Source organism: Syngnathoides biaculeatus, chromosome 14, assembly GCF_019802595.1.
Source record: "Syngnathoides biaculeatus isolate LvHL_M chromosome 14, ASM1980259v1, whole genome shotgun sequence".
Taxonomy (NCBI): Eukaryota; Metazoa; Chordata; class Actinopteri; order Syngnathiformes; family Syngnathidae; genus Syngnathoides; species Syngnathoides biaculeatus.
This window is the reverse complement of record NC_084653.1, coordinates 19090844-19104307: the sequence shown is the minus strand read 5'-3', so window position 1 is coordinate 19104307 and position 13464 is coordinate 19090844. Positions and strand designations below refer to the sequence as shown.

Here is a 13464-nt window from a genome sequence, read left to right as displayed (position 1 = left end):
AAAAGCACTAGACAACGTTTCGAGTCTCTACAAAAATAAAAACATACACAAGACAAGTTACCTTTAATACGGGAGAAGATTGGAGTACTCGTGGCGTGGAAAAGTTTGGTTTTAAAACTTCTTTAACCTCAAAAATGGGAAAAGAAAAAGAAACACTTTACGAACTTGCCGCCATATCAAAACAAAGCCCGCGAGCTGACGTACACATTTGGAGCCAACTAACGAAGAAGTCTTCCATGGCAATGTCGAGTCGCCAGCGCCATCGGCTGGTTGGAGACTGAAGTGTACGATTGAAGAGTGTTGGCCTCACATTTCTGAGGATAGGGTTCGAATCCCGGTCCCCGCCTGCGGAGATTGCATGTTCCAGTTATCGATGACTGCGTGGTTGCGAATAGATAAATATAATGTCACCCACACTTTGTAGTTTTTACGAATGAAAGAACCTCAAAACATTGAAATGTCCCAAGACCAAACAATTTGATTTATGCATTGATTGATTCGATCTCTCATTTTCATTTTAGTTATTTGCTTAATTTTTTTTTTCCATTGTCATGATACAATGTACATTTCTGTGGCTGTTTTGTCTATCCGTTGAAAAAAATAAAAAAAATTACTTGATACAAAATGTCATTCATTTTGTGACGGTTGGTGCACTAATTAGTAACTAGTTAGTAACTAGTACTCGGGTGTAACTAGTGATAAATCAAGATAAAAGTTGCTTGCCACGATTTAAATCCCGCAGTGATTAAGATATATCCGGTCTCGGATTTCACAAAAAAAGAAAGATCATGCTACAAATACCTATAATCATTCAGAAATCCACTTTTAAATAATTTTTTAAAGCATAGAAAGGATTACAAAATCCCCTCTTTTTTGTGGGGGGCCTTCAGCAAAATTGACTATGTATTTTGAGCGAATTTGTTGCATAGTTTATATTTTGAAACGCGTACACTGAAAATCCGGTTTTGGGAAGGCTGGCTGTGATTGGTCGATACGAAAACGTCTGCATGACGACACGAATTTTGGCGTTTTCCTTTCCAAGCACAACTCATGACACATTAGGCCGGTTATGGACAAAGTTATTTGTGATGTCCACGGTAAGTCGTTCGAATACGTATTAATTTGGACATAAGCTGTTTTAGAGGGTACTCGATATACGTACCTCCTTCTTGACCTCACATTTACGCAGCGTTTGTGTTGCCTTTCAGGTTGCGTGTGTATGCTAAAGACAGGGGTTAAAGATGGCCCTTCCAAAGGCAAAAGTTTCTACGTGTGTGTGGACAAGCGTGGCTGTGACTTCAGCAAAGCGACCAGGTCTGTTTGCTGTGGCTCTTCACAATTGTTAGACACTAAATTAACGTACTTATTCGTCTTGCATCCACCCTCCTCACCCTCAGCATCTCTCCCTCCCACTGCCTCCAGCATGAGGATTCCATGGTCGAGCTCCAAGCCTTGACTTCCAACCAGCAGCAACAGTGCAACAGGTGGGTTGCGATCAAACTACAGGTGTGTGCAGTATGTGTAGCCTCAGTCTTCAGCTTAAAGTGGAAATCGACTTGCTTGCATTAACAATGTACCCAATAGGTCATGTAATATGTACTTTATTTTGACAATGTGATGTTAAATCCTCTCTCATTTAATAGAGTTTTGAGAAGCTTTTTATAGACAATTCCGAATCTTCAGGGGCCCTGCCATTTTCGCGAGTCACATGACGTACGTGCGCGGATGTGACGTGTACTGTGCCGCAACAAAGGCCCGATCACATGGGACACCGTTTATGCCCAGCGCTGATTTCTCGGATTTATCCTCATCTGATGAAGAAATACCAGTATCGGTTGATCGGGAAGACGGAGGAATACTTAAAATCTTCTCAAAACACTATTAAATGAGAGTATTTTAACATCATATTGTCTAAATAGAGTACATATTACATGACCTATTGGATACATTGTTAATGCAAATCAGTGGATTTCCCCTTTAAGTACATTATTTTTTTTGCCACCTCAGTCTTTATTTAATGTATTTATATAGCTTTTTTCTTTTGTCTTTCATGTGTCAGGTTGTACTACAGGTGCGTCGTGGGTAAAAAAGCAGGGTATCAATGGTGTGGAAATGTGCCCTGGAGAGTGGTAAGAGTATATCTGACATTTACTCTAACCCGTGTTATATAAACATGAGAAATGACACAAAATAATCCATGGAGGAAAAACAAAATAAACTGCATGCTCGGGCATGTCACATAATTGTGACTTCTCTTTGAAAACTTGCCTTGAAATCCTTGAAGTATTGTCAAACATAAAGTTACGTCCAAAAAGTAAAGAAAAAGGCTTAGAAATACTAAATGTTGTCAATGTCTGTCATTATTTTACAGCCAGAGAAGGAAGAGAAAAAGCATGAAAAAAGGGCACAAAGCTCCTGCCTACCGCCAGTGCGAAACCCCTTCAAGGCTCCGGAGAAAGTGGACAAAGAATCAGGGTGGAGAAAGATCCACGGAGAGAGTGGGGGGAAGGACAACATGGAAAAGAAACATAAAAGTCAAGAAGAAAAAGAAAATGAGGGGGAAGGTCAGACCCAGATAGCTGACAGAAACAGAGGTAAACATCTTCCAGCAGGTATGAAGTTGAAGAAGAAATCTGTGGATAAAACACTTCATCCCAACACGTCTATATCCAAAAGCGACACGGCCACCTCTGACGTCACCCCATGTGTGGCCAAAAGTGACAAGGCCTCCTTTGACGCTTCTGTTGAAACAGCGAGTGTCTGCCCCTCTACGCTCAAGGATGGCATAACAACCTCCATGCCCCAAAACGCCACGGCCACCATCGACGGCTCTGTGTCTGACCCCAAAACCGACCCGCCCACCTCCACTGTTTCCATGTCTGTGCCAGAAAGCACAATAGTCACCCCCAGAGGTCCTATAGTAACCGAGCGGGTCTCCGCATCGGCGAACAAAAGCAACATGCCCCCTTCCAAACGTTCTGAACCAATGGCATTTGCCTCCAGAGGTTCTGACGACAACGCGCAGTGGAGAAACCCTCAAAGCAAACAGTACCACGATGATGAAGACGATGACGTAGTGCTGGTGTCGGTGAAGCCCCCTCAAAAGACGCCCCATGCACCTACCACTACCATCCAGAAGCCCCTGACCGCCTACCCTGGCTTTCAGCCTGCCTCCAATCTGAAAGGTCCACCGAAGGACCCTCAGGCGATGCACAGGATGCTGTCTCTTCAGCTCCATCAGAAAAAGGTGACCCAGTACTCTGTGTTACATAAGATATATCATAACTCCTCTGAAAATGAATCCATTAGAAAATACACAGCATTTTCAGGAATGCAGGGGCAGAATCTAGACTACACTAGACTAGACATTGTGACGAACTCGACCCCCCCCCCCCCCCCCCCGCCGCCAATTAAACATGAAAATTGCCACCTTGCATAATAGTAATAAACTAAAAGAATAATAAAGGAATAATCCAGATTCCATAATCTAGACAGTGCGATGTTCGGTCAGCCTATTTACCGTCACCTTGGACAACAGAAAGACCCTTACAAGAGAATTTTGAGATTTTGTTCTAAAAATGTTTTATGTTTGAAGATAATTGCTGAAAATGGGCAAAGACTCAATTGTGGGAATAACTGTTGTACGCCATGAATGAGTGAATTTTTTGGTTGCTTGGCCCCGTTCCAGCATCGCATGTTTTGCTCCTCAAAGGTATATAAAAACTATATAAGAGCGCCTTGGTTTGTATTAGTGTTTCCCCGGCACAGTTGCGACACGCAATTAACTAGATAACTACACTTACACTCCAAAAATACATTTTCCATTCACATATTACGCACCCGTGGCCTACTTAGAGTACTTTGTTGTTGATTGTGTATGTGTGCCTATGCGCGCTTCACACACAGAGAGAAGAAAGTGAGAAAGGGAGGAAAAAAAAATCTTGACTTGAAAGCCAGAGTGTGGACAATGGCTTCGAGCTTGTGTGACTGCTTTAGAACACCAAGTTGTCAGTTGTGAGTGTACCCATGTCACAGGGAAGGTGCAAGAGTGAAGTCTCATTTTCTATGCTCCCTATATTCATTTATTCTTTTAACACTTCTGTGTGGTGTGTCGAATTAAGAAGACAATTGCTTTCATAATTTTTTTGTTCGCTAACTGTACCTTGACACTAGCCTGTGTTGTGTTCAAGGCCACCCTTTCGGTGGTGAATGTGGAAGCGTTGCCTGACAAAGGCGAGCGTTTGAGGACTCAGGTCCGGGAGCTGGAGGTGGCGCTGGAGAACCTCAACCTCGCTCCCGCAGACGAGACTCCATCCACCAGCCAAGTTGTTAAGCCTTTAAGCCGCCCGGGGGGCACCATCCTTATCCCAGCTCCCCCCGCCCCAGACTCCTACCTTCAACATAGCCAGGGATTCTCCCAGATGTATGGAGGTAACTACGTTACCTATTCCATGGATGTTATGTACAGTTTTTTTTTTTTTTTATGTGTTAAAAAAAAAAAACATGTACAAAATGTCACACATTTTTAAAGAAAAAAAAAACAGATGACCCGAAAGAATAATACACCATCATATATATAAACATAACCACTTTTTTTCAAACAAATACACTGAATAAGTCATTAAACTCAAAATCAGCTTTTTTGGCCTTGTATCTAAAGAGCAAACAAGGAATTTGGTAGTTGGAGATGCCATAGTACGACGGACATTTTGAGTACGACAGCAAACAGTCGAAACAGGGAACTTTTTTTTTTTTTCAACTCAGTTGTTGTTATTGTAGTAATGCCCATTTCATTGATAGTCCAGTGGAATGACCAATGTGCAAAGGGTGTCAAAACTTCAAGGATTGTTTGCAGTATATAGTGACTAATCGTGTGACAGTCTTAATATATATAATACTGAGTGCCCCCCATCAGGATGTGACAACAAACTAAAAGTGTGATTAAATAAATGAAAATGGATTCAATGTAGTTGAAATTTTCCATAAATAATCCATCTTGGTTTACTGGTACACACGCCTACCTTTGGTGCAGGCAGCGTGGGATCGATTCCCGCTCAATGATGTCTCCATGTGCCCTGTGACTGACTGGCGACCAGTTCAGGGTGTAGTCCGCCTTTCGCCCAAAGCGAGCTGGGATGTTCTCCAGCTTTCCTGTGACCCTTGTGAGGATAAGCGGCTTGGATAATGACATGACATGATAATCCATCTATCCATTTTCTGAGCCGCTTATCCTCACTAGGGTCGCGGGAGTGCTGGAGCCTATTTCAGCTATCTTTTAACCAGAGGCGGGGTACACCCTGAACTGGTTGCCAGCCAATCGCAGGGCACATGGAGACAGACAACAGTCGCACTCACAATCACACCGAGGGGCAATTCAGAGGCTCCAATTAACCCCGCATTCATGTTTTGTGTTATGTAGGAAGAAACCAGAGTACCCGGAGAAAGTCAGTGGGAGAACATCAAAACTCCACACGGGCGATGCCAAATTTGAACCCGGGTCCTCAGAACTAGGAGGCACTTGTACTAAACAGTCGTCACAACAAACACACAGCAGCTATAATAAATACTTAATACGCGACAGCGTTTCTGTCTTTGAAAGAGCCACTAAACAGGCCCAGAAAATGTACGTTTGACCAACCACAGAGAAGACTAGTTAACAAGCATAAGAATGTTCCCAAAATATGAACGTGTTATAGGGCACCAGGCTTTCTATGGCGGCCGCATGACAGATGACCGTCTGCTGGCGGTGAAGAACGCCACGTGCGAGGCCATCGATCACCTGCACACATCGCTGGAGTCGTGCCCGTCTGCCGACACCGAGGCATTGGATCCCAAAGGGCTCAAGGTGTCGCTGTTGGCCCACCAGAGAAGGGCTCTGGCCTGGCTGCTCTGGAGGGAAGCCCAGAAACCATGCGGTGGCATTTTGGGTAAGGGGGAAAGGTAAGTATTTTTAATATGAAATTATTATTTTTTTATAGTACTGTTTTTGTCCCCTCAGCGGATGACATGGGTCTGGGTAAAACGCTCACCATGATTGCGCTCATACTGACCCAGAAGATCAATGCAAAGCTGAAGGCTAAAGAGGAGGGCCAGACAAAAGAGGAGGAGGAGGAGAAGAAGAAGGAGGGCTGGCTCTCAAGAGCTGGTAACTTTGATACATCTATTTTCTCTACCACTAATCCTCACTAGGGTTGCGAGCCTTTCCCAGCTGACTTTTGCTGAGCGACCCTGAACTGTCGCAAGCTAAATACAGGGTACACATGGACAGGCAACCCTTCACACTCACATTCACAATTGTGGGCAATGTAGCGTGTTCAATTAACCCACCATGCATGTTACCACACAAAATCAATTACATGAAAAACATAATGAGCATGTTTCTATGATAAATGGAAAATGTAATACATTGTTACACATTATACACTTTGTATTTATTTAACCTTGGTGCAAAAAAAAAAGTCCATTAAATAAATGGAAAAGAAGTAATTAAATAAAATATTCCAATAATTACAAAGTTAATGGGTTTTATTTATCCTTAAAATTCATTGAGCTTAATGATCTCCTATTTGATTATTGAATGTTTGAAAAATCTCACTCAGATTGGCGACCGGTGAATTCCAGAGGCACCCTGGTTATCTGCCCGGCCTCACTGGTCCACCACTGGAAGAAGGAGATCGAGCGACACGTCAAGGTGGCCAGACTCAGTGTTTACCTGTACCATGGAGCTGACCGCAACAAGAACCCCAGAGTGTGAGCTTTCTCACACACACACACAAACACAAAACATAAATACAATTTGACTCTCAAAATGGCCCAATGTAATCCGTCAGGCTTGCTGATCACGACGTGGTGGTGACCACATACAGTTTGGTGTCAAGGGAATCCTCCAGCCAGAAAGAGGGGAACAAATCCAATAATGAAGCCAACAATGTGGTCTGTGAAATAGTTTTAAGTACAGTCGTGCCTTGAGTTGAATGAATGTTGACGTTATAACATGTTAATTATCAACTCATGTGCTTTTTCAGCCAGCAGTGAAGGGGGTAGGCCCCCTCCTGCGTGTGACGTGGGGCCGGGTGATCTTGGATGAGGCGCACAACATCAAGAACCCCAAGGTGCAGCAGTCTATGGCCGTGTGCGAGCTGAGGTCAGCTGCCCGCTGGGCCATGACCGGCACGCCCATCCAGAACAACCTGCTGGACATGTACTCCCTCCTCAAGTAAACTAATCTTAATTATTACCTCCATCAACTACATTTTGAAGAGTCGCTTTATGTTTAACTTGTCTAATGAGAATAAAAACATTTCTCGGTGAAATATCAATTTATCATGTGTTATCCAGTATACATAGATTCATACGTAATCATACGTAAATATGTATTAAATTTGGTTCAATCCTGCAGTTTAATTTAAATTCACACTAGACAAAAGATGCACACAAAGAAGCCAGGAATATCGTAATGCATTGTGGAAAAAAAATATTTTTTCACAGTCCCAACACTGTCAGGTCAAAGGAAGTTTTATTCCAGAACTGATCTAGACTTCAGGAATTTGAGTCCAAAACAAATAATTCATGTTCAGATACTTGTATCTTGGACCAGGTATAAGTGTTGGCGGTCAAAATCCACAATCTGGATCAGATTTTGTTTGAATTTGGTTTGAAAAGGAAGAGACCAAAGACACTGAAATTCTACACTTGATTGATCTGTGATGAGTGTCAACTGTCAAAAGTGTAATCTGGATACAATCTGGATTTGATTTGGCTTGATAATGCGTTTTCTTTTTTGTTTACCTTGGACGAAACAATATAATCTAATCCAGTTTGAACAGAATTTCCTGTTTTTCTACAATCTAAAACTCAAAATTTCAAGTCAAATTTATTCAAAAATGTCTTTTCTTTCAAAGCAAAATCAAATTTCAAGATTTCTCCTTTGTGCCAGTGCTAATGCACCATGTGAGTTGATGTAATTTTTTTTGTTTTGTTGTTTTCTGCTGGCCTATACAGGTTTCTGCGTTGCTCTCCATTCGACGAGTACAAAGTATGGAAGGCACAGGTGGACAACGGCTCCAAGCGTGGCAGGGAGCGACTCAACATCCTGACCAGGACTCTCCTGTTGCGACGCACCAAAGACCAGCAGGATTCGTCGGGAAGACCGTTGGTGTGGAACTTCATTAGCTTTTCATGTGGGCGGCGGGCAAATGCTCAAATTTAATTAAAGTTTCAACAACAACAAAAGTAAACGTCTGGTCAACAGGTGGCGCTTCCCAACCGTACCTGCAAGATGCATCAACTTAAATTGTCTGAGGATGAGCAAGCAGTCTACGATGTGGTCTTCGCCCAATCCAGGTCAGGTGACACAATACTTCCTGTTACGGCATCTGTCACAAGTTGACCCAAGAAATCTCTCAAGAATGATCATTTGGGTAGATATGCCTGTCATGAATGGACTCATAAAGAAGTTGAAAGAAGTCATGCTGGAAAAAGAACTGGAGGGCTACTATTTTGTTTTACAGCAACCATTTGAGGGTCATTTTGCCCATTTCCAGCGGTCCTTCAAAAGACTAACCTACTCGTGACTAATTTTGAATATTTGAAAAAAAAAATCAGCCAGTTCAGCTGCTTACCAATAGAAAATTCAGACAAGCCTATCATAAGCAAATCCACAAAAATGTCTGAAGTCATGCAGCCAAAATTGAAGGCTACAGTTTATGTTTGGATTGTGTGATTGAAGTTTGACTTACCATATAAAAAAAAAAAAACATGAAACCCAAGTAATAATTGTTTGAAAATTCAGCCCTGGAGCGAATTCTGCCTGGCAGTACAAAATTCGGTAGGCACGTTTATAACAAGTCGGCTCCCAAAAAAAGGCTCCGGAAGCCCAGGCCAGAATGACACAGGATGTTGGCCATTGCTGGTTTAAATAAGATAGTATAAAGCCATTTTGGCCTTTAAACTGGAACTACTGCAACTACTGTGTGTTTGAGAAAATGTAAGATCAGTAGGCGTGGCATTTGATGACTTGTAAAACATTATTTGACTGGTAAATTTCCATGTTGGTTGTAGATCTACCCTGCAGAACTACTTAAAGAAACATGAAGAGAACGATATTAAGCGAGGAAGTGACTCTGCTTCCAATACCTTCAAGCGGGGTAAGACCAAGGATTTTTTTTTTTTTTTAGAAGAAACAAGAAGTGAGTGTTTCAAGTTTGAGATGGTCTCGAAGTATTTCAGGATCATAGTTGGTGGTATAAGGTTTAGTGAGTCAATTGCTGTTTTTTTACATCAGGGCTCAGTCACAATTTCCCACAAATTACAGAATTACTGTAATTGTTTAATTAAGTGCATGTGGGAATACCCTTTTCAATGAATCCTCTCCAGCTTCCCAAGAATTTGGCTTGTCCCAGTCAGACCCGCCAGTCTCATCTGGCCAGCAACCTCAGCAGGCCCCCAGTACCGCCCACATCCTGTCACTGCTGCTGCGCCTGCGACAGTGCTGTTGCCACCTATCGCTGCTCCAAAAGGTACACAAACAAACACACACACACACAAAACAATGCTTGTCATCACTTCTTTGCCTCTGACTTAGACTCTGGACTCCTCTGAGCTCCAAGGCGATGCCGTGGTCCTGTCCCTGGAGGAGCAGCTCAATGCTCTGTCGCTCACATCAGGACGCTCAACATTGGATCCTGCCGAGGAAATGGTGGGGTTGAACGGGATGACTTTCCCATTGCGACTGTTTGAGGAGGGCAGCAGGAGTACCAAGGTTGGGCAACGGGTTTACACCACTAGAATTAATGTAGTATAACATTGTGACACTACTCATAAACATTCAATATTGTGAATGCCCGTTGGAAAGTTTTGAAAAAATTTTCCCCCGATACAAAATTTGGGAATGTCTATTATGACAGGATACACAAAAAAAAGTCTGAAGGACCCATGCCTGAAATGGAACTGGAAGTAAATTAACTTGGCCCAAGTCCGGAGTTCATACTCTGTCAGAACTTCAGAAAAAGTTTAGAAAAAAAATCTGCACTGGATACTTGTTTCACTGATTGACACCAAATCAGGAGAGCATGTCAATCAGACAAACGCGCACAAAGACCCTCAAAGACATTGCTAGAAATTGAACAGGAAGTCCGCCGTTTTTGTTTGAAGCACCCATTTTGAGCAAATTTAAGGGGCTGTACTTTGTCATAAAGTTAAACATAAATCACCCCTGGACACAAGTTTCTGAAAATTGATGGACCTGGCTATCTAAGCATAATGCACCCAAAAAAAAACCTTAACAATAATTAAAAAAAAAATTCAAAAATGCTTTTTGTTTACTTGTTGTCTTTGACTAATATTTCCGTACATTTCTTTTCTGACAGATTTCTGCCATTGTCTCTGAGCTGGAGGCAATCCGAGCAAAGGGCGACAACCAGAAAAGGTAACCATGAGCCTACATAGGCCCGAAAAGTTTTGACACTTGGATTTCTACCAAACCTTTGCTCTGAAAATAGTATTGGAATGCCAAAGTCAATTCCTTTGTTTTTGGTGTGTACTGAAGGCATTTACGTTTTAGGGCAAAAGATGGATGAGACAAAATATCAGAATTCCAACCTTTCTTGGCATTTACATCTAGATGTGTTAAACAGCTCTGGACAGAGTACCTTTTGATTGAAGACAAACACTTTTCAAGTTAACAAAAGAATTGGAATAAAGAAGATTCAATCAATGGAAAGTGAATATTAACGTTTCATATTTGGAGGCATGACCCTTCCAATAACTAGCAAAACGAATGTATTTGTCTAGCGCATTTCATACACAAGGTAACTCAATGTGCGCTACATGATTAAAAGCATTTGAATACAGATAAATAAAACATTTTAAATTAAAAATAAATACAAATGACGAAAAAAATTGTGAGGAATGAAAATAAGCAAGTGGCCCAATGACTTGGACCAGTTTGGATGTACCGGTATATTTCTTTAAACTGCCAGACAAATTGGTTTGCACACCTCCAGAGTGGAAGGTATCATAAGCCACTGTTCGAAGAAGACTTGAAAAGTGGGTGGCTTCAAACAAAAGGTGTTTGGTCCTGAGTTTAAACACATCTACGGTAGATGTAATTCCCATGAAATAAATGCTGGAATTACGAACTTGTGCCTATCTGAAACCCAAATGTCTTCAGTATACAACAAAGAGTTGACCTTGTCGCGCAAATATTTTCACAATACCCTAAAATCTTTTACCTGGAAGTGAAAACAAATGATGTACTTTGAACCACCACGTGCGCTTTACTCGTAATCAAAACCTATAATGTTTGACTGTTGGGGCATGTTTTTTAACACCAAATTATTTAACTTGAGTGTTCTACTGTGGATGATTTATGAAACCGTCTCTGTTGCAACAGTGTGATTGTGTCCCAGTGGACTAGTCTGCTCCACATCGTGGCCATCCACCTGCGGCAGATGGGCCTGCGCTACAGCATCATCGATGGGACCGTCAACCCCAAGCGCCGCATGGACCTAGTGGAGGAATTCAACACCAACCCTAAAGAACCACAGGTGATTCCAGCATATGGTGCCGCTTTATTTATCTGTTTTTCAAACGTTTCGTTCGGTCTTCCTGTGGAAGGTTATGCTGGTGTCTCTCTGCGCTGGTGGTGTTGGCCTTAACCTCGTGGGCGGGAATCACCTCTTCCTCATGGACATGCACTGGTGAGTGGGTTGGGAAAATGGACGAGATGTTTACAAAATAATTTTTAGGTGTGAATTTAGGGTAATCATGTCCGTATTAACAGTTTGTGTGAATAATACCTCTATCAAGTTTTTGCACTGAAAAAGTAAAACGCGTAATGGTACTGCCACGTTAGGATTTCAGATCGGCTGCTAAGTGTCCACCGAGTTTGAAAGTAATCGGATTAAATAAAACAGTTTTGAAGTTTGTTGACGCAAAAAAAGGAAAAAACAAAAACTCATCTCATGTGATTCGAAAGTGGACCTCAATTTAACAGACTAATATGGGCGAAGTGTCATCTGTTACAGCCGATTGTCGATTATATCCAAGTACTTTTTTTGTGTTGATATGCACCCATGTTACCGTACATACAAAATTGTTTTGTACTTTTTTCATCACCTAAAACATCCAGCATGGTATAAAATGATTGCACAAATATATACACCCTTTCCCCCCAAAAAATAATATCCTGGAAAAGTTCATTTATTTCCATAATTACATTCAAAAGATCAACTTTCAGGGATTATAGATTCAAGGTTCACAATTTCAAGTATTTTGTTTATTTTTACATAATCTGGGCTTCCAGCTCATAAAATGCACAAAATCATAAATTAAAAAAAAAATTGGAGTACTCTTAAGAATTCAGCCTAAATTTTCCAGGCCATAAATACTTTAAACTGATTGTTGCACACGAATCATCCAGTCCACCATGAATACATTTGCACAACTGTTTGAAAACGTTTTTACTTAGTAATAATTGGATGTTTTATGAATATTTTTTTTCAAAAGAAATATAAAATTCTGTCTCTCATTATATTGCTATTTAACAAAATCAAATAATGTTGGTGATCCTGATCGATTTGAACCAGGGGAGGTTCAAACAGTGAGACAAAAAATGAAATCGATGTGTTTTTTTGCACAGTATATGTAAACATCTGCCTTCAACTGTGTCTGTGTGTATGTGTGAGATATATTTGTGAAAATATAAAATAATATTTTGATCCTGTTGACAGGAACCCGGCCTTGGAGGACCAAGCTTGCGACCGAATCTACCGAGTGGGACAGCGGAGGGATGTCATCATCCACAGGTAAGTGAGATGCTCGCTTAGCATTTAGCTAGCCTATACAACGTCTGGGTTGCTTGCAGGTTCGAGTGCGAGGGCACGGTGGAGCAGAAGATCTCCACGCTGCAGGCGAAGAAGAAGCAGCTGGCCCAGAGTGTGTTGTCGGGATCAGAAAGTGCCGTCGCCAAGCTCTCTCTGATCGACCTCAAGATCATTTTTGGCGTTTGAAGTGTAAAGAAATGCAATTTATTTGTTTTTTTTTTTTTTGTTTTTTTTTCTTTTATGTTAAACATCCGTTTTTCACAACTTGTATTGAGCCAAGCGACATACAATGGAGTTCCAAGTGAAGTCCCCCGTCGTTTTCAAGTTAGTTGAATATCGCTTGGTCATATTGTTTGTTAGTGTGTACATGTATCTTCAGAGAAAAAAAAATATGGATGAGCTTCAGATATGACGCCTCTTAAGGAACGTAACAAGTGCTTGATGCAGTTTCAGCATTATATTGAATAAGACAAACAGTCAAATGCATGCAGTGAAAACTCCCCAAGCAGCGTGGCGCCGACACTTGCACCCACAAACTGGGCCTACTCCAAACTCTTGATGTAATTCTCCAGGTTGCCCCACTTCAATGCGGTGACATTTTGTTTAATTACACTTTATTAAACGTTGATTTTGTATTGAA

At 41.5% G+C, this 13464-nt stretch overlaps 2 protein-coding genes across 9 annotated transcripts in view; one reads left to right on the top strand and one right to left on the bottom strand.

Annotated features, from left to right (window-relative positions):
- Positions 1 to 1285, bottom strand: part of cenpj (centromere protein J) — a 17308-nt gene extending 16023 nt beyond the window's left edge. For 4 of the 6 annotated variants that reach the window (XM_061841546.1, XM_061841547.1, XM_061841548.1 and 1 more), the window contains exons 1-2: positions 1163 to 1285; positions 62 to 345 (exon numbers count right to left, since the gene is read on the bottom strand). The gene's annotated coding sequence lies outside the window, so the exon portion shown is untranslated. The remainder of the gene's footprint in view (positions 1 to 61; positions 346 to 1162) is intronic. The other 2 variants (XM_061841542.1, XM_061841543.1) reach the window with 2 other exon arrangements.
- ttf2 (transcription termination factor, RNA polymerase II) lies at positions 975 to 13464 on the top strand. Of its 3 annotated transcripts, none has more exons than XM_061841539.1 (21): positions 975 to 1097; positions 1209 to 1314; positions 1398 to 1484; positions 2060 to 2129; positions 2372 to 3247; positions 4191 to 4431; positions 5697 to 5927; positions 5999 to 6145; positions 6600 to 6750; positions 6831 to 6933; positions 7026 to 7216; positions 8002 to 8155; positions 8252 to 8343; positions 9061 to 9146; positions 9376 to 9518; positions 9584 to 9760; positions 10368 to 10426; positions 11393 to 11546; positions 11617 to 11699; positions 12732 to 12806; positions 12866 to 13464. In XM_061841539.1, exons 1-21 carry the CDS (start codon positions 1070 to 1072, stop codon positions 13008 to 13010), a joined length of 3399 nt encoding a protein of 1132 aa, XP_061697523.1. In that variant the 5' UTR covers positions 975 to 1069; the 3' UTR covers positions 13011 to 13464. The 3 variants fall into 3 exon arrangements, with proteins under 3 accessions (XP_061697523.1, XP_061697524.1, XP_061697525.1); XM_061841540.1 differs by having other exon boundaries at positions 1063 to 1097; positions 1423 to 1484; XM_061841541.1 differs by lacking the exons at positions 975 to 1097; positions 1209 to 1314 and having other exon boundaries at positions 1398 to 1506.